A 24915-nucleotide genomic window follows, 5' to 3' on the forward strand; every position below is an offset into this window, starting at 1 on the left:
TTAGCAGCGTTGACACATGTTGTGTAATACTGTTGTTGTTAGCTGCAAAGTCGTGTCTGACCCATCGCGACCCTATGGACAACGTTCCTCCAGGCCTTCCTGTCCTCCACCATCTTCTGGAGTCCATTTAAGCTCACGCCTACTGCTTCAGTGACTCGATCCAGCCACCTCATTTTCTGTCGTCCCCTTCTTCTATTGCCCTCAATCTTTCCCAGCATTAGGCTCTTCTCCAGTGAGTCCTTCCTTCTCAGTAGGTGGCCAAAGTATTTGAGTTTTAGCTTCAGGATCTGGCCTTCTAAAGAGCAGTCAGGGTTGAACTCCTCTAGGACTGACCGGTTTGATTGCCTTGCAGTCCAAGGGACTCGCAGGAGTCTTCTCCAGCACCGCAGTTCAAAGGCCTCAATTCTTTGGCGCTCAGCCTTTTTTATGGTCCAACTTTCACTGCCATACATTGCAACTGGGAAGACCATAGCCTTGACTATACGCACTTTTGTTGACAGGGTGATGTCTCTGCTTTTTAGTGTGCTGTCTAGATCATGTTTTGTCAGAACTCTCTGCTATGACCTGTCCGTCTTGGGTGGCCCTGCATGGCATAGCTCATAGCTTCATTGAATTACGCAAGCCCCTTCGCCATGACAAGGCAGTAATCCATGAAGGGGTGTGTAATACTACATATCGCTTTTTCTAATATCTCTCTGAAACTCTTTTCTGTCTGAGATTTTGGTTTTTCTGGGCTTTGCCTTCTCTTCTAAGAAAAGCTACCCTGTAACTAAGTACCATGGAAGTCTGATTTTCATTCCTACCAGATCCCTGGCCACTTTTTATAATTTTCCAGGGGATAAGATCCCACATCTTTTTAAGCTTTTTACATGTATTATATATAATACACAATACTCTGTGTCTTACATATAATATATAAATGGGTGTTATATTTTCTAACGGGATTGTGATAATTCACATTCTTTCTGTATATGTTGAACCCATTACCTAGTTCCTCTTTCAGTATTAAAAGCAATTATTATTACTTGTTAAATTTTTAGTCATATATTGTTTTTTGTAGGTTAATTTCCAGATGCCTTTCCATTCTTTTTCTTCTCTTAGTACTAGAATGTATTGGTTAATATTAATAAAAATCTTCAAATGAACATTTTTTTCTGTCCAGGTATGCCCAAACGTCTTCCAACTGGCTTTACTACAGGGCAAGCAAATCAGAATTTCATGCAAAGTCAGGTGCCTTCTGCAACACCAGGCACACCTGCAAATGGTGGCACAACCCAACTGCAAGCAAGTCAAAGTGTGCAGCATACAGGTCTGTTATGTTTTGTTGGATTACTTGTTTTGTTTTCTAGAGCGTGGCAGCTACTGTAATGGAGATGTAGTTTTGGCTACGGTTGTAACTAACAGCTACCGTATATACTTGAGTATAAGCCAACTCAAGTATAAGCCGAGACCCCCAATTTCACCCCCAAAAACTGGAAAAAGTTATTGACTCGAGTATAAGCCGATCCGCCGTTCTGCAAGCCTCCGCCGCCGGCGGAGGCTGGATCCGCGCTCTTCAAGCCTCTGCCGCCAGCAGAGGCTCGATCCGCCATTTTGCAAGCCTGAATACACAGGAATACCCTGTGTGGCCGCGGCTCTCGGGGAAGCCCTGGCTGTCCGCTTCCTCGCTCCACGCTGCCATTCGGGGCCCGCGCGTTCCCCGGGCAAATCGCGGCGCCCAGCAGGCGAGGAAACACGCCCGCTCCAGTCGCCCCCCCTTCCCTCAGGAGACGCGAAGCAAGTGACCGCCCGGAGCTTACCGAGGACTTGCGTGCGGCCGAAGCTTCGGTGCTTCCAGGATCGCGCGCACCTCTCCCAAGCCGCCGCCGTCCGGAGACCTGCCGACCTGCCGCTGCGGAAAGAAGCAGGCAGGCAGGGCGCGGAGGTCCGGAGACCTGCCGACACCTCCCCAAACTTCGGCAGGTCTCCGGACGGCGGTGGCTTGGGAGAGGTGCGCGCGATCCCGGAAGCACCAAAGCCTCGGCCGCGCACAAGTCCTCGGTAAGTTTTTTTGTTGACTGGAGTATAAGCCGAAGTGGAATTTTTCAGCCCAAAAAGTGGGCTGAAAAATTCGGCTTATACTCAAGTATATACGGTATTTATAGTTGAAAACAAAACATTTTGTATTATGTAATGTATAACTGTCAACTTATAAAGTAAAGGAGATAAATGCAAAGAAATAATTGGTTTCAGAAATTTTAGCATTCTGTTATTTGGTTTTCCCCAGTTGACCAATCTGTTGCATTTTAAAGCTGCATATTTTCATTTTGTGTTATTACACAAATATTAGTAGAAAATAAATATTAGAAATCTATTTTATTTCAACCTTCCTACTATATATTTCAGGTCTTGATTGTACTGAGTTATTATTGTTTTTTAAGTTATATGTATTTGTATTAATTCAGTTTAAATATTTTTAAGGTGGTCAAGGAAATGGTCCTCCCCAGAATCAATTGCAAGTTCAGCATGGTCCATCGAACATGATGCAGACCAATTTAATTGGACTTCATGGGAATGTAAACAGTCAACAGACAAATACCAATGGAGTTCCACAAGTTAATATAAGCAACATGCAGGGACAACCTCCACAAGGACCACAATCTCAGTTAATGGGGATGCACCAACAAATAATATCCTCTCAAGGACAGATGGTTAGCATACAGCCTCAGGGGTCTCTAAATCCTCAAAATCAGATGATACTTTCTAGAGCTCAACTCATGCCACAGGGCCAGATGATGGTAGCTTCTCAAAATCAAAATCTTGGTCCATCACAGCAAAAGATGACTCCACCAAAACAAATGATTCCCCAACAAGGCCAACAAATGATGGGTGCACATAATCAGATTATGGGACCTCAAGGTCAGGTGCTGCTGCAGCAAAATTCAATGATGGAGCAGATGATGACCAATCAAATGCAAGGAAATAAACAGCCCTTCAATCCTCAAAGCCAGTCTAATGTTATGACGGGGCCAGCTCAGATGATGAGAGGACCAACTCCCAATTTACAGGGAAATATGGTGCAGTTCACAGGGCAGATGATGACTCAACAGAGCTCTGTAAATAGTAATCCTTCTCAGGTAATGGGGATTCAGGGACAGGTTTTGAGACCTACAGGACCTGTCCCTCATATGTCTCAACAGCTGGGTGATAACACCACTACAGCCAACAATGATGTGAATTTGACACAAATGCTACCTGAAGTTTCTATGCAACAAGGAAACATAGTACCTCCACACTTGCAAGGGATGCAGGGAAACAGTAACACACCAGGAAACCAATTTGCTGGACATGGGATGCCTTTCAATGCCCCTTTTAGTGGAAACCAAAATGGGAATCAGATTTCCTGTGCACAAAATCCAGGTTTTCCTGTCAATAAAGATGTCACATTAACAAGTCCATTGTTGGTAAACTTGCTACAGAGTGATATATCTGCAGGACATTTTGGTGTGAACAACAAACAGAACAATCAAAATGCCAATAAACCGAAGAAGAAAAAGCCTCCAAGAAAGAAGAAAAATAATCAGCAAACAGAACAAATTAAGTAGGTTTAAGATTTTTGTTTTCTACATAAAGTTTATTTTTCAGTTGAACATAGTATTCAGTTTGGGCTGTTTTAAGAATTTTTAAATATCAAAGCAATAACAGTTTTGTGATCAACATATTTAAGGATTGAAGAAATAATTAACAACAATTTGTATATTTATGTTAGTGGTTAAACTCAAGAACTTGTGCCATAAATGCTGCCTCATTCCAGAGGCAAACTGATATAAGAGTGATTCAGAAGTAATCACAGAAAGGAATGCTAACGAAAGTCTTAAGTTATCATCCAAAATTAAATACGTGTTTGTATTTCAAACATCTTCATTGCTCAGGATTTCAGTTCAGTATTTCAGACAAGGAGAGAAGATAATTGAATCTAATAACGGGGATACTTTATTTCTATAGGATTATAACTATAAACATTTAAATCAAAATGCACTCACCAATATTAGATTGCAGCTATTCAGTATTCTTTTTTATTTTTGCCCCAATATATCATTATCATTATTATGACCCTCATCAAAATATTTAAAAATAAGAGCACTTTACAAACTAAAGTAAAACTACAGAAAATAGGAGTAAAAACATTATGCAGTTCTGCAAACAAGCCAGTAGCCACTTCTGGAGGGGTAGAATACATATTTGCATTAATATCTTCATAATTAATATGAATTTTCTTTTTGATCTGAAAAAAAGCTGGTAGGCCAACTCAAGCTAACTAAACACAGCACTGTGGCATTAAAGTGGATTAACTGCATAATAATATATATATGAATTTTGATGGGACAAGTAATAGTTATTAGTGCTTTGGGATTAGAGTAACAGAAATATGTAATCATTTTCTTTTTACATTTTCCGCCAATTTACACTGAGTAGTAGATTTATTCTCTCTTGATTAATAATTTAAAATGTTCATTTAAGTTCTACCACACCAATAACAAAAATAGTTCTTATCCACATATATTGACTGTATCCAAAGCATTAGTTTGGATCTAGTTGACACAGCAATTGTATTGTATATAATTCCCTCATATAGTACAATGCAAATTTCCAACTATATATGTACAAATGGAATTAAATTTGAGGCAGAGTTTAGACAAATTGGTTGATTTCCTACAAGTTTAATTTTCTAAAGAAGGGGTAATGTGTTTTAGGCAAATCATGGATATCACTATATACCTGTTAATGCGTTGGCCACCTGCAATTTCATGTGTGCAAACCTGAAAGGCCATTCTGCAGACTTTGTTACACCATTATCTATATGAAATTCCTGGGCCTGCTCATTGCTCTATTCTTTTTGAAGACTTATTATATCATACTATAATGATTCACTTCAAAGATCTCTGCGTGGAAAGAAATATTGGCTATTATTATCTGAATAAAAACTTGCAGAAAAACTGGGGAAATGTTTGTTGAAAGAAGATAGAAAATAAAAATTGAAAATATAATTAGAAAAAAGTTAGATTGGTTAATAGTTTTTTTTAAAAGAATTATTGGAAAAATTGATTATGCTATTTTGATATGAAAGACTGTTGTATTTTTTTATAAGTAATGTGTTGGTTGATTTCTTTTAATGGGAAGAATTGTAAAAAGCAGTCCTTAGAGGCAGCAATTCTTAATCTTTTTGTCCCATGGTTGCGTTTGAGAATCTGGTGAAACATACTGGACCCTTCTCAGGAAAATGTTTAAATGTATAAAAGAAAATACATAGATACAAATTGTATGAGAAAAGGAACCAGTTATGCTTCGATACAGTCTTTTTCCTTTGTTCCCCCAAAACCTCCAGAGTCAATTTATGAAATATGGAGAGAGGTTAGGAAGTTAAGGACAACAGATTGAGACTGAAAAAGACCTGGCAAAACCGAGTGGCTTTGGGTGCACAGAGCGTCAGGATTCATGTGTTTGTCATCCTTAGTTTTGGATGGGGTTGCACTACCCAATTTGCAACATGGAGGTTCTTCTGGACTCACTTCTTCTGCTCAAAGAGCAGGTGACACGCATGACCAGAAGAGTTTTAGCACAGCTCTGGTTTATGCACCAGTTGTGGCTTTCCTGGATCATGACTCTCTGTGCTCAGTTACTCAAGCCATTCTCATCTTTCACCTGGACTACTACAGTGCTCTCTCATGGGGCTACCCTTGAAATCCATTCAGAAGCTTTATCTGCTGCAAAGTGCAGCAGTCAGAGCAGTCTTTGAGCCCCAGAGGATGACACATATTACACCTTTTCTCTTCAAACTTTACTTGCTACTGGGCTGCTTCCAAGTGCAGTTCAAGGTGTTATATATGACTTTTAAAGCCTTTTATTTCCTAGGTCCAGCTCCCTGATGAATTGTCTCATCCCGCTTGTACCAGCAGAGAAGGCTTATTTTGGATCTTCAGCTAGCGGGATCCAGAAGAAGAGCCTTCTCTGCTGCAGCACTTGCCCTTTGGAACATCTTACTTTCTAGGATGAGATCCATCCCCACCCTCCTACCTTTCTGCAAGAGTCTGAAGATGTGGCTCTGCCAGTTGGCCTGGGGATCAAATGAGGAGTTCCACATTGGAACTGGCTGTTAGATTGATGGCAGATTCCACCCCCACCCCCCCTTGTTCTCTGCCCTCTACCCATTCATCTTTTTGGTTATCATATTGATGTATTTATTCTCGTTGTGTTCCTCTGTCATTGTTTTCTTTATTGTTCTATTATTTTACTTCTGTTCTATTTACATTTCCATTTTTCTTCCTTTTTATTGTAACTGCCTAGAGTAGCCCTATGATGAGATAGGCAGCAAATAGATTTAACAAACAAGCAAATAAATAAGCATTCTTCTAGTGCAGGGGTAGGCAACCTTGCCTCTTTTATGACTCGTGGACTTCAACTCCCAGAATTCCTGAGCCAGCATGGCTCAGTTTGGAAACCTCTCCCTTTTCCCTCAGCATGGCTGGCTCAGGAATTCTGGGAGTTGAAGTCCACGAGTCATAAAAGAGCCAAGGTTGCCTACCCCTGTTCTAGTGGAAAAGCACCAGCAATCCTGTGCCTGCATGGGCTAATTATACACACTGAAGTACTGATTACAGTAAGAAGAAACAATTCAAGGCACAATCCGATATACATTTATTCAAAAATGCCATTAAATTCAGTTGGTTTACTGCATAGATTTGTAGATTTTAATCTAGTGTAATACACACAAAGGCATCAGAGTGGTTCTTCAGGTTCCTCAGTAAAATATCTTTATACTTACCAATTTGTGCTGTTCAATGAGCCTTTTTAAATGAGAGTTTTAGTGATTAAATAACAAAATGATTCCAGCCAGGATTTAGCGAGTCACAGTTGTTAACTTGATGGTGTTATTTTGGAGTAATTTAAGTTTTAGAACATGTTTCACAGATAGTCCCTCATATAATGCATTGCAGTCATCCAATAATTCACAAAAAATGAATACTATTAAATTATCTGTTCAAAATAGATTATAGTTAGTATATCAAGTCTTCTACTCACTAACATCTCTTATATCTCTAGAAATTTTCATGAAAGCAAGAGCATACTTCATACCTGATTTTTAAAGGGAAATTTAATGCCATATTAATCTAAATACTATTCCAGGGCATTTATCAACAAGAACTTCATCTTATCTGATTTATAGTAGCCTAGTAAGAAAGAAAGAAAATAAAAACCCCTAATGTGATGATGATCATATTATGCTCATAATATTATCATCAATCCATTTATTAGCTACAGGTGAATTAATAAATGTGAAGCTATATTACCATTATAGTTCCACCATGGGATTATTAATCAGAAAATAATATTGTGACTTAAGATCTTAGTTATAGAATTTCAGCATAAATTGATATATAGAATATACATAAGCTGTTCTATTTAGTCAGAATTAAGAAAATAAATACAAGAGTACTAAGTTTGGTTTGCAGGCAGCTGGGAGGGATGAATGGGGTTATTGTCCTGAAGTTTCAAAGAAAAAGTTTGAAGAAAGGATGAAGTGTTAATGGTTCCTACTGTAGAGATAGGATTCAAAACCCACTATATGGACCTCAGCTTACGAGCAGTCACTTAGCAACTGTTCAAAATTACGACAGACCTCCCCTGAGATGCTTATGACCCAATTTCAAAATTCTGACAGTTGTACGTCCCACTCCCACAATCACATGGGCAATCGGCCTTCATTTATTGCCATTACAGCCTTTGTTGGCCACATAACTTGATTTTCAGCATTTTTTGATGGAAACCAGCCTTTACTTCTGGTTTCTGGCAAAAAAAGCCCTTGCCCATTTGCTAAAATGGGTTTGTTTCATGATTGCTGCATTCGCTTAACAACTGCCACAAAAAAATTGTAAAATTTGGTGTGGTCAGATGGTGATCCACCTAATGACCACTGTGACTTACAACTGTAATTCCAGGCTTTATTATAGTTGTGAATCGACTTCCTGTAGCATTATAGTTATCTCAGCAGTGAAAGGATTACTGTCATTTTGCCATTACAAAATGCAGAAAAACCAGACTGCTTGAAGCAGCCACCCTACGGAATCTAAGTTGAACTAGGTCTCACCAGTACCTGGGCAGCTGACATCTCCAGGTATGCCATCTTGTGTTTCTGATAGGAAAAAAAAGGCAGGATACAAATGCACTAAAACAAATAAATTCAAATAAACCAATAAAACAAAAATAAATAAAATTCTTTTTACATGATTTATCATTACACTGAGCAAGACTACCAGGAGACGTGTGTGTGTGTGAGTGACTTGTATTTACTCAACATTCCCACAGTAAAAAGACAATTTTCTGACACAAAGGTTACATACTTTTACTTAAAAAACAAAAGATAGCAAAAGAAAAATGCAATTTGATACTTTTCAAATGTCATCAAATCAAATCACTTGGTTCATAAAAATAAAAACATCACATGGAATTTATTAATTGAAATTAATATGCTGCTCATCTCGCTAAAAGCAACCTGGCAGATTAAAACCTGATAAAAACAATATAAAACATTAAAATGACAAATACATTAACAAAAAATTAGGTAAGGAATGAACTAAGCTTGTAAGCCGCCCTGAGTCTTCGGAGAAGGGCGGGATATAAATGGAATTAAAATAAAAATAAATAAAAATAAAATTACTACAGATCATGTAGAAACACTTATTTTTCCAAAGTGATAATTATTCCTACTTCCAAAGTCGTTTTTTTATTAATTAGTCTATTATCCTCTTCCCACATTTTTTACATCATCATATGTATCATATTGAAGATTTTTATTTAGATTGTTTCCACTGAAGAAAATGTATCAGTAGAGCTCATGGGAAGGGAAGATTCAGTCTCCTGCTGATGCTTTCTGCATCCCCTGACATGCTAGTATTTGCTTAGGACAGCTTTATCTCAGTTTTTCTTCTCTCTTTCAGAGACAGCAGCTTCCCAAAGGTCCATGTTTGGAAATCAAAAGCCTAATAATAAACATGTACAATTTTTTAAAAAAAGTAAAAAAAGAAGAGCAATTGCTTAAATGTTATTCAAAAGCTCAGGTTAATTTAGCAGTCTAAATTATGGTGCAAAATAAAATAATGGGTAAAATATATATTGCCTTATATGCAGAGTGCCATTTATTAATTTAATATATGCAATAGCTGGTTTTTAGCAGTAAATATTAGAACTCATGCAACTCACATTTAATTTTCTACCTGTTTTAAGAGTACTGCGTCAACAAAAGTTAATATGTCCATTAAACTAGCTACTGTATTCAGCTAACCCTTTCAGTAACATTTACATATAAAAACTATGCCTGGCCCCAAATGTCAAAGTATAGCTATAAAGCAATCTTTCTCAACCTTTTTACTCAGGAGCAACCTTTGAAACAAAGTTCAGTTCTCAAGGAAACCTCAGTGTAAAAATAGCAAAAAAATTATAAAGACTTCACAGTAGAATTCAAGTCAAATCTATGCAATCCATGTTTTACAATTTTTTTAAAAAAACAAAAAAACTGACAGGCAGTAGCTGAATTGTGGGGTGTAAAAATTTCCACCACTTTAAGTGCTAGCATTGTGAAGTGCTGAAAGTTCAAAAAAAAAAATTCAATCATGAGCTCTTAGAGAACCCCTAGTGACCTCTTGTGGAAGACCATCTGAGAAGGGCTGTTATAAGGTATAGCAGTAAAGCAAACAGCTCAGAAATTGATGTCATCCGCCCAGAAGAAATGATAGACTGTGTCCTGCCTATTGACTTTAGCCACAAAAAACCAAAAAAAGCATGAACTGTACATAAAAAGATTGTCTAATATACAGGGTGACCTTTGCTTTGTTTGTTCATTTTGTACTTTTATTTTGTACTTTTAGACATTCCTGGCAATTTCCTGGACTAGTCGCTAGATTTTTCTTGGGAAGTGGTTTTTCATTTTCATCTTCTTAGGACTGAGAGAGATGGATTAAAGGTCACCCAGCTGGCTTCTTGCCTATGGCAGAACTAGAATTCATGGTCTGGTGATTTTTAGCCTGATGATTTAACCACTGTACTAAACTGGCTTACGTAGTGGTATAGATGCTGTGTTAATTAGGAGAAAGGGAATTTGGTTTGAAGAAGAAACAATACAATTGAGATTTAAGGAAAGCATGTGAAAAATTACTTTTGTAATCTTATGTTGAATGAACCAAAGTTAATGAAGAGAATACACTGAATTGTATTAACAACAACTAGGCAAAGATGACATTTCTTAGGTCTAATAAGAAATCAATTAAAATTAATTTATAATTTACTTATTTATTGTTGTGCATTCAAATTAGTGTTGACTTTGGCAACGGCCTGAACTAGCCCCTGCAGTTTCTTGGGGAGGTTTTCAGAAGTGCCATTTCCTTCTTCCTAGGGCTGAGAAAGAGTGATTGGCTTAGTCACTCAGTCGGCTTCATGCCTAAGATGGGGCTAGAACTCATGGTTTGTAGCCTGGTGCCTTAAACTATTACACCAAATTGGCTCTTGCTAAGGTTTAAACAGATATATTTCTGTATTGATAAACATAGAATATATTCATAAAGTTAAAATAAGTATTAAATTTGCATTAGTCATGCATGTTTCTGTTCTTAGTTCTTCAGAATCACGCCCAGTTGGCCTTGAAGAAGCGGAACAGCCACCATTGCCAGGAGAGCAAGGTATAAATTTGGATAACAGTGGACATAAACTTTCGGACTTCACAAACAGGCCAACAGGTGATAAACATATTTTTATAATAAATATATTTGGTATATTCAATAATATATTTTGCAAAGATCCTAAATCTTATTTCCCTTCTATTTCAAACCCCTTTAGACACTGGATCAAATGCTGTTCTTTGTTAGGAACACAGCAAAATGGTCCATAAACAAGTAGAAAATAAAAGTTTTCTTCCAGCATTACGGTCCCCACTCATAAACAACTGATAATTCAAAAAATTATTGTCTGGAATTAGGTAACAATATTTGAAAAATAAATTCTCCTATTATATATTTCACAGTTACAATCAACATTCATTATTAACCTATACTAGGCTACCGCTTTCTGAGAATCTATCTAATTCTCTTTTGGTCAATGACTGTTCACATACTAACACATTCTGTAGGTTAGATATGCCTCAAGTACAGAAATATTTTCTGACTTAAGTGCTAATTAAAGTGATTGGTTAACTCCATAACTCCATATTTCATGATAGTATGAAGAAGAGTGAGAAAAATAAATGTTTATTATTTTTCTTAGTAGTCTTTCTAAACAGCACCACAAGATTTCAAAAGATGCTCCAGCTGCTTTATTATCTTAATTACTTTTCTTAGTCTTATTCATACCATAATAGTTACACTAGTTACATTCCTAATGTTGTTACATTAGAACACAGGTCTGCAACCCGCGGCTCCGGAGCCTCATGCGGCTCTTTCAGCCGTCTCCTGCGGCTCCTAGTCCTCTGCCATGTGCAGTCCAAAAAAAAAAAGTGGGACTAAAAAAGTTCAACCAATCAATTCAAATATGCAGGGTAGGTGCATATCTTGCCTTGGCTCCACTCTTCAGTCAAACCCTGTTCTGCGCATGTACGCGCATGTGAACACATTTTTTGCAGCTCCCAGTTTTTCCTTTTGTGAGGGAACTGGTTCCGAGTGGCTCTTTCACTGTTTCAGGTTGCTGACCCCTGCATTAGAAGCTATGTATGACTTTAACAGTAGTTACTGTATCATTGAACATTTACCTGTTTCATTTTGACATATAACAACACAATGTTTTTCATTGAGCTATGTGCGCTGACCTTAAAATCTTTCCTTGTTAGCCATTTGTAAGTTGGACCTTATTGGTCAGTACATAGTATGTAAAAAGTTGTAAGATGGGATATTGCCTCTACTTGCATTTCTTTACATTGAGCCTCATTTATATTTCTGTTGATTAGTTCATATGGACAGAAATCTCTTAGAGGTTTCTGCATTCATAGATTTTTTTTCCATCATAAATAATTGACAGGTTTGGTGAACTTAGGGGTTTTTCTTTCTGTTCAATTAATTTAATTAGCATCAGTCCTAATTCAATCCAGAGATACTGGGGGAGGGAGAAGAATCCACAGTTAGCTTCTCTCCATTCTTCATATAAACTTAACATTCTGTTTATTAATTATCTGTTGTGCCAATTTAAATGTGAGAGATTGTAACGTCTTGTCTTCCTGCCTAACCCATGATTATTATTTAAAAATGTTATATGCTGCAACAAAGAGACTGAATTTGACAGCAGTTCGTATATTTTGATAAATGATTGCTTTTTCATTTACAGGCTACCCATCTCAGTCAGTTGAACAACGATCACTTCAGCAAATACCTCCTCAGCTTTTGCAACATGGTCAGCAACAGCAGCAGCAGCAGCAGCAGCAGCCACCACTCACATCTCAACAGACGCAGCAGCAGCAGCAGCAACAGATGATGATGATGCTCATGATGCAGCAGGACTCTAAATCGGCCAGGCTTCCCGTTTCCCAAAGTGTCCATCAGTCTCGGGGCTCTTTAAATGTAGAAACACAAAGAATGGCAATGCAGCAGGGAGGCAACATGCCAGTTATGGTTAGTCTACAAGGTCCTGGTATAGTGCCTCCATCTCCTGATAAGCAAAGAATTCCAATGTCAAACAATCCAACTCTAGTGAACAATACACGGAAGATGGTTTACACCGATAATACACAGAACCCTACCAGCTCTCCACTGGGAGATGTTTCATCAGTTTCCTCTGTTTCTGAAGGAAATGGACCTGAAGCGCCATCTGTTTCAGGTCCTCAGAACACTATAGCATCCCATTTAATAGTTTCACAAAACCAACTATTGATGGCTGGGCCAAAACCTGGACCTCCTCAGATGTCAACTCCCCAAGGAACAAGTCCCCAACAGCAGTCTAATTCTCTTCCAGGCCCACATTCGCATCATTTTCAAAATATTGCCACCACATCACAAACATCAAGACCTAAAACACCAAACAGGGCAAGTCCAAGACCATATTATCCTCAGACTCCCAATAATCGCCCACCAAGTACAGAACCATCAGAAATAAGTTTATCTCCAGAGAGGCTCAATGCTTCTATTGCTGGTCTCTTTCCTCCTCAGATAAATATTCCTTTGCCCCCCAGACCTAATCTTAACAGAGGATTTGATCAACAGGGTCTTAATCCAACCACTTTGAAGGCCATTGGCCAAGCACCCTCAAATCTCACAATGAATAGCCAATCCAGTTTTGTTTCCCCCCAGACCCACAAGTTGGATCCAATGGCTATCAATCCAGGAAAACAAACAAATGTAAGTGGGGCAAAGCGAGCCAGTCCAAGTAACAGCAGAAGATCTAGTCCTGGATCCAGCAGGAAAACCACACCAAGTCCTGGAAGGCAAAATTCAAAAGCAGCTAAATTAGCTCTGACTTCTCAGCAGAATCCCACACTTATGCAGAACATGGATTTACAGAGAAATATTATGGTTGGCCCACCTTTGCAAACAGCTATGCCCGGAAGTTTTCAAAATAATAGTATGTTAGCTGCTCAGAACCCTGCAATTCCCATATCTGTAATGGCTGGTATTTCAGAAGATAGCAAGGAAAACTTCAGTGTTCCTCAAGGTGGTATATGCCAAAATGTGCAGGTTGTCCCAGTGAACAAAGATCAGCAGAACATTGAATTAAAAGGAGTTCCCAGTCAAGAAATCAAAATATTGATACGTGAAGAGCAACAGAAAAGAGAGGTGCCTCTTGCAGAATCTTCTAAACTTCCCAGTTTAGAAGAAAATAACACTATTTTATCTCCAGCTATGCGTGAAGCACCAACATCATTAAGTCAACTCCTTGACAATTCTGGAGCCCCTAATGTTACTATCAAATCTTCTGGACTCCCTGGCGTTGAGGTGCCTCCCACAGTAACTTGTGCAGATGAATTTAAAAAGGTTACTGGCATACCCCATCCTCCACAAGATTCTTCTTCTAATAAAGATCCTATTTGTTCCCTAAACTTACCTACAAATACAGAATCTTGTTCAACTCCGGTACAACAAGAGTTGGGAGACATAAATTCAAATGTTTCTCAAAATATGTCTCCAGCGGTACAGAGACCTATTAGTTCTACTTCTCTTTCTTCATCAATTTCACCCAATCAAATAACAGTATTTGTAACTTCCAATCCCATTACATCATCATCTAACACTTCAGCATCATTGCCCTCTCATATGCAGCCCACGTTAATGTCTACTGTTGTCACCATGCCTAATGCTGGTAATAAAGTTCTTACTTCTGAAGAACAGACAGCAGTTCAAACTAACGCTCGGCCTCAATTTATTACTCCTGTTTTTATAAATTCATCCTCAATCATTCAGGTTATGAAAGGTTCTCAAACAAATACACTTCCTACAACCCCAATGACAACTAATTCTAGTTTAATATCACAGCCTGTTACAGTTGTTGGTCCTTTACATTTATCCCAGAATATAAAGTTTTCATCTGGGCCTTCTCCACCTAGCTCTTCGACTATTACTGCCGTCACAAGTATGTCAACAAACCGACCATTGGCTATTAATTCTTTAACAACAACTACTCGGCTTCCTTCTCCTTCATCAACTATTCCTTCAAGCACTTCTTCACATCCTCCTGGTCACTTAAATAAAGATTTCGGTTTAGAGGAGATTCATTCTCAAACTTGTGCCTCTGTTGATCCATCCACAGAAACAGCCTCACAGTCTGCTGCTGCTGGGGTTTCTCCATCTCATGCACATAGCCCTGCGTCTTCCAGCAACAGGCGAAGTCCAGTTTCAAATGCTAAGGGAAAAGGCAAGGTGGACAGAATTGGTCAGTTTTTGCTGACAAAAGCATGCCAAAAAGTCACAGATGTTTTTGATAATGGGGAAGAGCAATATGCTGTGGAGGGAGAAATAGAATGCCAGGAACAAGATGTTTCAATTCCTAGCAGCATGGAGGCAGAACAGTCTGTAGAAATAGAAGGCAATATTGTCGGAGCTCCGGCTTCCACTCTTTTGAAACACAGCACTTGTGGAACTAGTAATTCAAACGTTAGTAATACTGCTACTGTTCCTGCATCAGTATCGCTAAGTTTACCAGGTGGCACTCCTTCCACTACTGTACTCTCAGTAGTAACCACTCCTGTGATGTCTGAAATATCTTCAGTTCAGACTACTAATGGTAACCCTGGTAGTATAACAGATGAACAGGTTGGGATTCCATCTGAAGATGAGAAGGTGGAAACCCACCATGAATTGCCACGTAATATGGGTATGTATTCAATGTACTTTCTCAGCCTTTCTTTCCAAAACAAATGCATTTCATTAATATTCTTCATACAGGAGTTTTAACTAGAAACATTTGGAAGAGACTACTGTGTTTGCATATGTCTGAGACCTGAAACTTTGGACAAATTGGCAGGGGAAGATATTTTATGAAAAATGTATAGTTCAGATGAAATATTGTTTCAATTTCTGGTTTAAAAAATTTCAGCCATACTACTGCTCCAAAATTGAAAGTTCATGTTGTTAATGCTAGCCCTGCAGTATTAATTGTCTGCATTATTAAACAAGTAGCATGATTACAGTGAATTTGGGGGAAATATTTTTACATATCATACTTTGTTTCTTATTGTTGATATCCAGTGGAACATACTAATATTTTAAAATCCATACAAATGAAGAATAATGTGAAAGAATTGAGAGAATTTTAGTTTGTGATTCAGTTAAATGACTGAGTTAGTGTTTTTCACCAGTCCTTCAGCTGACAGAAAACTGAATTGATGTAAAATTTGTTTTCTACTTTGGTGATTCTTATCTTACCAAAAGCACAACTTTGTACTTGTGCTTTACTTACTTACATCATATAAGACCGTGGTGGTGAACCTATGGCATGCGTGCCACAGGTGTGGCACGCAGAGCTCTCTCTGTGGGCACGCACACCGTCGCTCTAGTCCTAGGTCTTCAGCTGGGTTTTATAAAACCTTTTCGCTTTAGGCCTCCGCTGCCGTGTGGGGAAAAAAAAGGTTCAATCAGTCAATCAATTTCAACTTCTCGCATGAAAAAAAAAATCTTGCAAAGTTGGAATTGATTGAACTTTTTAGTCCCATCCAATCTGCCGTTACCATCACAGCCACTCCCACCCAATGGGCCACACCCACCCAATGGGGCACCCCCACCCGGCACCCGATGATACATAAGAGGGTTTGGGGTTGCAGCTTGGGCACTCGGTCTCTAAAAGGTTTGCCATCACTGATATAAGACAAGGAGTGGTGAATTCCCGTGAATTTCTCTCCTTTCCCACATTTGTTGTTATTAAGGTTTGGATAAGAAACATCCAGGTATATATACATAATTGATAAGATCTTATTTGAAGCATTGGAAACAGTTTTGAGGGTTGTAGTTGAATATTAGGAAAAGCCTCCTAGCTGCAAAAGTAGCTTGACATAAAATTTGGGGGAACATGATGGACTTCCTTTCACTTAGTATGCCCAAACCAAAGCTAAGCAGCCATCTACCAGCAATGCTTTTGGATTCTTGCACAGAGCAGGAGTTAAACTCAGTGGTCTACAAGTTCCCTTCCTCCTTCATACTTCTGTAACTATATTTTGAAATGAGTCTCCTTAAATTTAGTTGGCTGATGCCAAGTGCATATGCCCAGTCTGTAGCAATAATGGATAACACTATTTGAGAATTAAGTTGTACTCTAAAGATTAATGACATTGGTTTGGATTTTGAAATATGTGGCAGTGTTTCATATAATGGACATTGTTTCTGGTGGAAGAAAAAAGGATACTTTTTTTTTCCAATTCTTGTATGATACGATCTTTCAAATAATTGCAGAAGGTTATGTGTATGTTAATGAAAAGCAAAAAAAAGTGGTAAAAGGGAAAATGAAACTAGTTCTCTAAAATGTTCTCTAAAAATGTCTCTAAATAGTTTTCTAAAAATGAGAGCTTTTATGGCAGAGTGATGTTGAATACATGAAAAGAACTTGGGTGAGTACAATGTCACTGATTGTTATCTTCTAACTATCAGAGCATTGACTTGCCATTGTAATGCTGTAAAATTTCAGAAGTAGATATGGGCTGGGAACCATTTTGCTGCAGCAATTAAGATATCAGACTAGAAACTGGGAAACACTCTGAGCCCTAGGAAGAAGGCAAAGACAAACTACTTCTGAAAATGTTGCCAAGACAGTTGGCAGGACTAAACACTAATTTGAAGGCACAACAACAAAAGTACAATATAAATTACAATCCTAAACCAGGCAGTCACTAGTAGTCAACACTGATTCTGAGCCCCCTCCCCAGCCCCCCCCCCAAAAAAAGAAGATGTGGGTTACTATCTAATGAACAGAAACCAAAATCTTCTCTGTGAAACAAAAAACACTTTTGATGATTTAATTCCTAATTTTCAGTTATCAGAAATTAAGGTATTTCTAAGGATACAGTCATAAACGTACAATTGAACATGTATAAACAAACACAAAAATTGAAATTTGTGGCAATATTTTTATAGATTTTAAATGTAACAGTGTGGTAGATATATCAGTATTTCAAGTTGACAAAGTAACTTTTAATGTACCAAAATTCAATTAATTCATATACTAGCCATCATTTTATAGTTAAAATGATTAATGCTAGCCCCCCTCTTATGTATCATTTTTGCATTTAGCACATTATTTTATAGAGTTTTCCCTAGCTGGTTATAGTATTCTCAAAACATTGTAGAACAATATTTTCCGTTTCAGGAATTTAAACACATAAAATAAAACTCTTTTTCCTTCCCTTGCATAGTCTAAATGAATTTTATAGATAAAGTTTCTTAAGATTGTAAAGTAGATTGATTTTTTAAAAAATTTCTTGCTTTAGCCTCTTCATGTCAGACTCTAAGTGCAACACCAGAGAGTGCTATTCAAAGAACAGGTATGTTTTTTAGATAACTTATGGAGGGCTTCATGAAGTGTGTGTGTGTGTGTGTGTGTGTGTGTGTGTGTGTACACACACAAGATGTATCAAACGTCAGGCACCATAGGCTTGTCACAATATGTTATATTTATTTCATGAATGTATATTTTTATAGAAAATGTTACTATATGCTCAAAGGTCATGCATCAAAGGAGAAAGGAAATGCTTAGAACAAAAAGACAATCATTTTGAATATTTAATGTAATTTATATAATAAATTGTTGTTGAGTCTGGCTTTTGTACACCCTACATAATTAAGCAGGGTGTACATTATATATTAGATCCATTAGAAAAATTGTATATAAATTACAAGAATTGGGCCTTATGCCCTCTGAAACAAAATTGCCCCGAGATTCATATGACATCCCCCCTTGATCTTATTTAAATACAACTTCAAGACCTGGTTGTTTCCCCAGGCTTTAGGTCAGAGTGGATAATGGACCCAGTTTAAGTTAATATTTCATGTCCTGGCTCTTCCTTTTTACATTCTGTACCTTTACATTTTTTTATTCTTTTGGTGTGATATGTTGGGGGAACGTATACACTTTAAGCATAAATTAAACAAAATCCTGTGTATATGCAAAATTAATTTTTATGTTATATTGGATCTTATATTGAATTTTATACTGGACAGTTCCTTAGACAAAGGGATACATTTAAAGTAATTTTGAAAATAATTTATTTTGACTTTAGTTACAAGGTAAAATACTTTGATTATTGCAGATGAATTTGGTTTTGGGGTTTCTGCACAAAGAGGCCATTTGCAAAGTGTGTTCCCTGACCTAAATTCCTCTTCTAAGCATGAAAGCAGCTGCACCTAGAAACCTCAGTGTCAGTTCTTCGAAGACCTTCTCTGACTATCCTTGTATGTCCACATGTGCATGCACTGTATCCACTGCTTTAATATTTTAATGAGGAATATATCATTAGTGAGTGTGCCCTTCCAAGCACCTCTCAAATGTGATGCACAGCCCTACAATTTATTTTAAAACAAATAATAACCAAATGTTAAAGGAAGCTTGACCAAACACAGGCAAGAATATATATTTATGTTTGTTAGGGAAGGAGAAGAAGAAAAAAGAGTCTTGGTTTGTCTTCTGTTTTGCATCCTTGAGCAATTGTCTGACTGATGGTGATGCTAAGTGGTGAAGTGTTCTGGATTCAGAGTTCAAGAATTAAAGTGGAATTCTTAAATGTCTACTATGACAATTTTGCAGATTAGTGATGATAAGCCTATTAGAATCCACATGGATTTACAATAGATACTTCTATTGTGGCATTTATCAGTGGACGTGTGATACACATACGTCAGGTTTTTTGCAATCTGTTTCAGGTTTTATACCTAGGGAAGTGGGCAAGTTGTTTGAATCAGTCCCATCAAGTGTAGGTTCAGTCTTTTCTCAGTTTAGCTGATAGTACCTCACAGGCATTGAATGCCTTATTAAGTTAAACTCTGGTGCCTGCTATGTCGAAGATAATTGGTATGATGCTCTCTTCTAGACAGACTATCTGGGCAAGAATTATGTGAGAATTAATATACGTTTATTCTGCTTCAGATATCAGTTTGATACATTCTGAAGGAACATAGCTCAGAACGTAGCTGACCCTGAGCTGGAAATATTTAACAAAATGATAACGTTAGCATTGTGCACAGGCATTCTTGAGCAAAACTAGAGCATCACACACAAGCACAACTTGAGAATGTGGGTTGGGAATGGGATTTAATTTTTAATAACTAATTCAGGGCAGGGCAGACAGAAATGAAGAAAAACATTCTAACAGGTATATAATAAAATATCTTACCAAATTTTGATTACAGGTTTACAAGGGCACAGCTTAAATATCCAGTTAACTTACAGATAGTCAAGTAGAGGAGGATTCTGAAATCTAGTGAACTAAGTATAATTATTATAATTTGAAAAGGCCTTTATTTTTGGATCAGAATCCCTGTTGTGCATGACTATTCTGTTTTATACATATTTCTGAATATTATAAATTAATTAGTATTGTACCCATCACTTATTTCAAATAATAATCCCAGAAATTATTTTCATACTTATAAACACACACACACACACACACACATACTTCAAATTTAGATTTGAATAATTCTTTTTCTTTTCAGATCTGGAAGCAAATCCTGCCATTATCACTGGCCTTTCGTAAGTAATTTGTTTGATGCTTTGTTTTAGTTTTTGGGCATATTTATTCTTGATCCCCTCTCCCCCCACCCCATATTAGACAGAGAGGTAATACAAATTAAGATTTGGTTCTTAGATTTGCATGTGAAATGGATTTTGCATTCCAAAGATATCCTGTTTACTGGCATAGGCTATAACTCATGTAGAAAGTGGTAACACTTCTCTAAGAACTGTTTATGAAAAAGCTTACTACAATTTGTCTTGCAATTAAAAGTTGTAAACCAGATAGTCCTTCTCTGAATGAAATGAAAGCTTTTTTTTAAACATAACTCCAATTTCTGTGCTTTTTGTTTTATTTTTTATTTAAAAGTTATATGGCTACCCATCTTATATACTATAAATGGTAGATTTTATAACAATAATAACATAAAAAAGCAATAAAATCACCATCAAAAACTCCTAACACTATAGAAACAAAACTCCTCCATATATCAGCACTTAGACTTACTGAGTTCCAGCTTTACCAATACCTAATGCTTGGGAAAGAACCAACTCTTTAAGGCCTTCCTTTTACGCATTATATTTCTGTTCAGAAGGCAGAAATAACGTTTTGTCTCACTCTGCTGCAGTGAAATGATTACCAGATCTAATTTTATTCCCCAAATGCAAACTGTGTGTACCTTGAAAGATTAGCCTGGGGTTTATGAAATATATGAAATAGTATCTTCGGTTGTGTTATCACCTATTAACGTTTCTAGAAACATTTACAGTTGAAAAGATAATGCTGAATGTGTGTTGCTTATAGGTATTGCTTTTCTTATGCCATGAATTGTTTATAAACACCCAACTGTTATCTCCCTTCTATCAGTAATGAGTCAAAGGAGAATTGTGAAAAATCTAAAACTCCAAGTAGAAGAAATTCAAGGACAGAGGAACCTGCACTAGTACAGGAGACAATGGAGAATGGTCAGCGCAAGAGGTCATCAAGACCAGCGTCAGCATCCAGCACTACAAAAGGTAGGGAAGAAAGTCTTTGAGCAAAGAAGCAAAGATAAAAATAAAAAAAGAAGCTAGGTAACAATTACACTTGGTACATTTTGTTTTATAAGTGGTGCTGAATTTCAGAAATTCGAACAAAGATGAATTAAAATTAATTATCCAGTTTTGGCTTTTCTGTTGTCTAGTCCCTTCTACAGTGTTAAGTGCAGCAATTGCAAACAAAGCAAATGGCTTGATGAAGTTGCATGTAAAAAAATAGGCATCCTGGCCAAATTATATTTTTCAAAAGATCCCTAAATGAACAAAAAGTGAAACAATTCTGATGATACAAAGTTGTGCAGGGCCTTTTTTCCTCACTTTATATAGGTTCCAGAGAAAAAAAACATGAATATGGCAATTGCAGAAATTTGGATACTCAGCTTTTTTTTAGAGTAAAGATGAAATGAGCCCCTCAAAGTTGATTGACTTGTTAGGCCTACGGTTAGGTTATATGTTTGTTTTTAAATCAGTGCTGATTCCTGTGGATTGCCTGGATAACTTCCTGCAGTTTTCTTGGCAAGATTTTGGAAGTGGTTTGCTATTGACCTCTTCTTAGGGCTGAGAGAGAGTGTCTGGCCCAAGATCACCAAGTTCTTTTTGTGCTTCCAGTGGCACAAGAATTCCCAATCTCCCAGTGTCTAGCCTCGTGCCTTAATCACTACAACAGGGTTATCAAATTGCCGGCCCGCGGGCTGGATGCGTCACATGGAAGCCGCGCCCATCCCAGCTCTGGCAATGGGAAAAAAGTTGTGATACATTGTGACACATCACGTGACACGGCAAGTTTGACATCCCTGCACTACACCAAACTGACTATCTCAGTTATTAAGCGAAGGCAAAGTTCCACAGATAGACTATTGGAAATCCTGGAGGAATATGTGCAAGGGGAACTAATATTTTTGACCTAGAAGAGTTCTGCAAGAAAGTGGGGTGGGGGTATTCCAAAAGCAAAAATATAAGGACTTTAATCTGGCTGTATTAAATGTATGGAAGATGGTTGTTTTTGCCAAAGGAGGTGTTAGAGAGACACATTGGCAGGGTGCCCAGACTTCTGCACCTGCCGTATTGCCCTTTTAATTATTTGAACCTGTAAACAAATTCAAAATGCTAAGCATGCTCTTTTTCAAAAAGATTGGTTTAACTTTATTCTGGTAGAGGTTGTGTCTGTTCATTTAGGAAGTCACTGAAACTTCAACAGTTTTACTAGGGGTGCCTACACTAAATCTTTGTTAGATATTCAAAGGCTTAAAATAGTTTCTAATACACAAAAAAATGTATCTCTATCGGGCAAGTCTTGCTTTGCGTAATGTCTGAATTAATTTTAATTCTCAAGTTTACATATAATCACTTGTACATATAATAGGTAGACCCTAAGTTCTATTATGGTATTGAAACCAAACTAAATAAAATCCAATATAAAGTCTATGGGTTCAATTGTACAAGAGGTTCAATTCACAGACATTCAGATGTTAATTCTGCAATATGACAGCTGTTGGCTGCTTCAAAAAATGAGGTCCCCAAAGGAAGCTGTTCCCCACTTCTCTCCACACACAATGAAGTATGTGGGCTTTTTAAAAAAATGATTTAAATGAATAGATATTATAATTCCCATATGGAAAATAAAATATGTCATTTGATATAAAATTACATTCTATTCTCCAATAAGAGATACTCAAGAAAAGATTTTCTAATGATCATTACACTGTATACTTCCTCTTCCATTAACATTATGCCCATCATAATATAGAAATATTGCTTTGAAGTATAAGAAACTTTTATTCAAAACTACATTTTCAGCAGGTTTAGGAGGAAATATAATCCTGGTATAACTATCTCATCTGAAAAATTGGTAATCCTATTTTTGTTAACATTACTACACATGTTGTAAGATCTATTTAAGCAGAGTAAACATCTTAAACATCCATAGGGTTGGAATGTTCAGATTATGTTGATAATTTGTCCAGATATAATTATTTGCTCCTGCTTCTTTTTTAAATATTGTGATAGACACCATTGTTTATGGAATTTTAATTTTCTAGTATAGACTTCTACTCAGTGAATTACGGTAAATAAACTTAAATTATCTAAACATGGTGGACACAGAACAGAAAATGATTCGCTGTATCTATTTTTATGTAAATTATTTGTGAATAATTTTTTTCAAACTAATTTCCCTCCTGTAGAAACAAATGCTGGTGCTATGCAGTCAAAAAGAAGAAAATCCAAATGAATTACTGAATGGATATGCAAACTGTATAAATGTATGAATTTTACTTAGCAATTCAGAGTTATGATCTCTTGCTAAATATAAAAAATAAGTTCTGTACAGAAATTAATTTTATTATACATTTTCAATAAATGCAAACTTTTTTCCTCTAAAGGTGTAATAATGGGAAGATATCAGGCTATTTGTTAAATTTTCTGGTTTTGTAAAGTCTTGCTTAGCACATCCAATCTAGTGTGTTGTAAAAAAAAATCTCATAATTGTAAATTTATTTTTGTGTTTTCACTTTTCATAGCATAAATAGAGTACAGGGTTGTCGTTTTTTAGACATTAAAATATTGTATTGTGCTGTTTGTCAAGTACTGTATGTGAATAGCAATTGAAAGGGTTGTATATGACCCAGTCTTGGAAATGTAAATAGTTTTGTTATATAGTAGGTTTGATGTATTTGTTGTAGAAAAGGACCAGTGAAACAAAATGAAATTGGGGGATTTGTGAAATGTGGATTATCCTAGTGCTCTAAATAAATGTCATTGACTTATACTTCATTTGATAGATAAATTATTTTGCCCCTACATCCTTCTGTATAGGAAGAAGGTTATTGGGGAGTTTCAGAACAGCATGAAACATTTCATTTCTTTCAGATTCTGATCTACAGTTGCTGCTACTATAATATTGAAGAAAACCTGGACAGAGCATTAAATCCAGTTTAAAAATTATCCTCATCTCTCCCATATTCTTGCAAAGTGAAATACATCATCAAATAGTTGTTTGTTTGTTTTTGGAAAACAGGAAGCCTTGGTTCCTACAGTTACTCCTTCCTCTATTTATACGGAAACTTCCTCTGCATGAAGAAGACTGTTCTGTACCAGCCTGCTACCGGCCTTGCAGAAAGGCAACCCCTGTACAAACGGCAGAGGCTGGAATACGTCTGCCAAATTTATTACACAAACAAACAAAACATGAAACAAGATACCGGAGCTTTGATCCTCTATCGGAGCGGTTGCTTTCAGCCAACCAGCCCTCCCCCAAACACTCCCTTTATTAGAGTTCAGGGCGTGGCCTCTCTTTGCCTCCTTCCGAGAAGTCCCACAGCCTTTCTCTGCTTGCTCCTACTTGACTGCCTCCTGCGTCGGGCGTCCTTGAACAGGGCCAGCTGTGGGTCATCTTCATCCACACTGTCGGGCTCACACAGCTGGGTCTCCACCAAGTAAGAGGGGCCTGGCTGGGGGCTCTGCGGAGCCTCCAAGCCATCATCAGCAAGTTCTTCTTCAACACCCCCCTCCTCCCCCTCATCTGAGTCATCCGAGTCATCCGACCCAACTGCCGAACCCACAGGCTGACCCTGAATCACAACAAAGACCAGATATTTACAATCAGGAAACTATGCAGTCTGGCCAATGTGTAGCAGCAAGTGGGGACACCCACACTTCAAAAAAAGTTGGTCTGCTCTTGTTAAACTCAAAATTTCAGGTATCTTTACAATTACACCACAGCAT

General features: G+C 37.3%; 1 protein-coding gene across 1 annotated transcript in view; it reads left to right on the plus strand.

The window, feature by feature from the left end:
* Nucleotides 1-24031, plus strand: part of NCOA6 (nuclear receptor coactivator 6) — a 48568-nt gene extending 24537 nt beyond the window's left edge. The window contains exons 9-16 of the mRNA XM_081324550.1: nt 1163-1309; nt 2461-3580; nt 10645-10766; nt 12340-15315; nt 17918-17971; nt 20139-20175; nt 21023-21171; nt 23376-24031. Of these exons, the coding sequence (XP_081180676.1) occupies nt 1163-1309; nt 2461-3580; nt 10645-10766; nt 12340-15315; nt 17918-17971; nt 20139-20175; nt 21023-21171; nt 23376-23422 (4652 nt within the window). The 3' untranslated portion in view covers nt 23423-24031. The remainder of the gene's footprint in view (nt 1-1162; nt 1310-2460; nt 3581-10644; nt 10767-12339; nt 15316-17917; nt 17972-20138; nt 20176-21022; nt 21172-23375) is intronic.
* Nucleotides 24032-24915: the final 884 nt, after the last annotated feature.

This window comes from Vipera berus (assembly GCF_964194415.1).
Source record: "Vipera berus genome assembly, chromosome: 3".
Classification (NCBI taxonomy): Eukaryota; Metazoa; Chordata; class Lepidosauria; order Squamata; family Viperidae; genus Vipera; species Vipera berus.